Source organism: Lycium ferocissimum, chromosome 10, assembly GCF_029784015.1.
Source record: "Lycium ferocissimum isolate CSIRO_LF1 chromosome 10, AGI_CSIRO_Lferr_CH_V1, whole genome shotgun sequence".
Lineage (NCBI taxonomy): Eukaryota > Viridiplantae > Streptophyta > Magnoliopsida > Solanales > Solanaceae > Lycium > Lycium ferocissimum.
The window spans coordinates 19745194-19747774 of NC_081351.1; the positions used below are offsets into that span (position 1 = coordinate 19745194).

Consider the following 2581-nt stretch of genomic DNA (forward strand, 5'->3'; position numbering starts at 1 on the left):
TGTAGGCTAATTTAACCAACAACACCGTGAGCCCACAAAGTGTGGTATGAGAAGGGTAGAGTGTACGCAGACTTTACACCCTACCTTACCCTAATTTAACCAGAAAATGTAAATAAATTATACATTGTCAATATATATATATATATATATATATATATATATATATATATATATATATATATATATATATATAAATAAGTGAAACTGATTTGGTAAAACATTGGCTAATTACTTAATTATAGCTGATTAGGTGGGAGTGTCCCCGAGTTCTTTAAATTCAATATTATTTTTTTGGTTCTTACTCATCACTTCCCTTCAATAGGAAAACTAACTTCATAAACAAACTTTTATGTCATAACTTGCCGAAGAAGTTAAGGTTTCTTCAATAAATAAATGAAATAAATTCTGACAGCTTGGAACTTCAGAAAAGCAAACATAACAAAAAGTATTTTACTTTTGCAAATTCCTCTACTATATATGGTGGAAACAAAGGGACGAATCAAAATCACAAAATAATTAGCCTTTGTTGCAAGACCCAATAGAAAGGTTTTTGTAGTTACAAGAAAAGAGCATCGGTTCTTATATTGCGTTCATCAAGATAGTCTTGCTCGCTTCTGAACTCTAAGACAAGCTCTTCAGTCACTACCTTCGGTTCAGGTCGAATTAGAATTAAAAAGATTCATTCAACAACTTCACATGAGTCTGAATCTGACTTTTTGTACTGGTGGATTAGAACAATCACAAGAAAACTAGCTTCACTAGCAAGAACCAATTGAAGGGGTTTTGAAGTGCAAGAAAACAACATCGTTCTCATTACATTCACCAAGATAGTCTTGCTCGTTCTTGAACTCTGCCGCAAGTTCAGCCGCCACCCTTTAGGTCAGATCGACTTAGGAAGAAACAGATACATTCAGTAACTTTCACAACAGTCGAAAGCTGACCTCCTGTGCCTGTGAATCAAAGTAAAAATGGCAAAGTTGGTTGGGCATGTAGGAACAGGTCTTGGTTTCTTTTTAATAGGTATTTGGCATTTATTCAACCATATTAGACTACATGCTTTGCATCCAAATGGCTACACTTCTTTACTATGGTTCCCAACTCCAAAAATAAGGCATTTAGAACTTTTCTTGATTATGTGCGGAACCATAGTTTTCTTATTTAGGGAACTTTTTAATAATCACCATCTTCTAAATTCAAATGGAACAATCCCTTCTAACCATCTTCATTATCTTGAACATTCTTGCATCTCTTTATCTCTATTTAGTTATGCATTTTTCTCCATGTTAATTGACAAAATTACCCCTTCAATCCAAGCCCAAAATGGACTTACAAATTTTCTTGCATCAATTGCTTTTGGCCAAGAACTTCTTCTATTTCATCTTCACTCAACTGATCATACTGGCGTTGAAGGACAATACCATTGGCTTTTACAAATAGTCATTTTTGTGTCTTTATTCACTACCCTTTTGGGAATTCCATTTCCTAATAATTTCTTGAATAATTTTGTGAGATCTTATAGTATTATGTTTCAAGGATTTTGGCTTATGGTCATTGGTGTAATGCTTTGGACACCAAAATATATCCCTAAAGGTTGTTTTATAAATTTGGAAGAAGGATATCAAGTTGTTAGATGTCATGGACATGAAGCACTTAAAAGAGCAATATCATTAGTGAACGTAGAATTTAGTTGGTATATAATTGGAACCACTTCTTTAGTTGTCTCTCTTTACTTGGTTGGTTTCAAGATTTTCACAAAAAATGTTGATTATCTATCCTTAAAAAATAATTTTGAGGATCAAGAAGAGGACGTAGAGGATATTGTTGAAACTCAGAAGAGATCAAGTGAATTGAAGAAGTTTGTTGAAATGGGGAAAGTGTTTGCTACATCAACATGATAATTTTATAAGCAAGAAATGATGAGTTAATTGTTAAAGCGACGAAGCATGGGAATGTACAAAAAGGGAAAAAAGTTGTTTGGTGGTTAGATGTGTGTGTGTGTATATATATATATATATATATATTTGTTTTCAATAATGTTTAGAAAATAGAATTTCACACTCAGTAGAAGGGGTGTATTTATGTTTTTTTATCGGGGATAGAGAAACTTATTTACATATGTATGTTATACACACACAAATCATGTAAATATATTATTTATTTACCTATTTATTATTTTCTGAGGGTGCGTCCTTTGTCCAAATTTATGTAGCACTCATCGACCGATACAGAGTTTAAGAAAGAAGACATATAAACAAGGGTGTGTTTGGTATGACGGAAAATGTTTTTCTATTTTCTCTTGTTTGGTTGCACTTAAGATCTTGGAAAATGTTTTCCTCCAAATAGGTAAAAATATTTTCCATAAAAATTTGAGGGAAAATATTTTTCGGATTAATAAAAACACACCAACGCATTCTTGGACCCACCCCCGCACGCCCCACCTCCTCCCCCCCCAACCACCACCACACCCCAAACCCCGCCCTAAGCCACCTACCCTCATACCCTACCTTCCACTACCCCCACCCACCCTACCTTCCACCACCCTCCCATCATGCCCCGAACCATGGCTTGTGCGTAACATGGC

The 2581-nt window shown here is 34.5% G+C and overlaps 1 protein-coding gene across 1 annotated transcript; it reads left to right on the plus strand.

The window, feature by feature from the left end:
- The first annotated feature begins 448 nt into the window (after positions 1-448).
- Positions 449-2165, plus strand: LOC132035170 (uncharacterized). The gene has a single exon (XM_059425460.1). The coding sequence runs from the start codon at positions 969-971 to the stop codon at positions 1893-1895; it is 927 nt and encodes a 308-aa protein (XP_059281443.1). The 5' UTR covers positions 449-968; the 3' UTR covers positions 1896-2165.
- The last annotated feature ends 416 nt before the right edge of the window (positions 2166-2581 follow it).

What these genes read in the sequence shown, in the direction of transcription:
- LOC132035170 (XM_059425460.1), top strand. Translation starts at nt 969, where the DNA reads ATGGCAAAGTTGGTTGGGCATGTAGGAACAGGTCTTGGTTTCTTTTTA.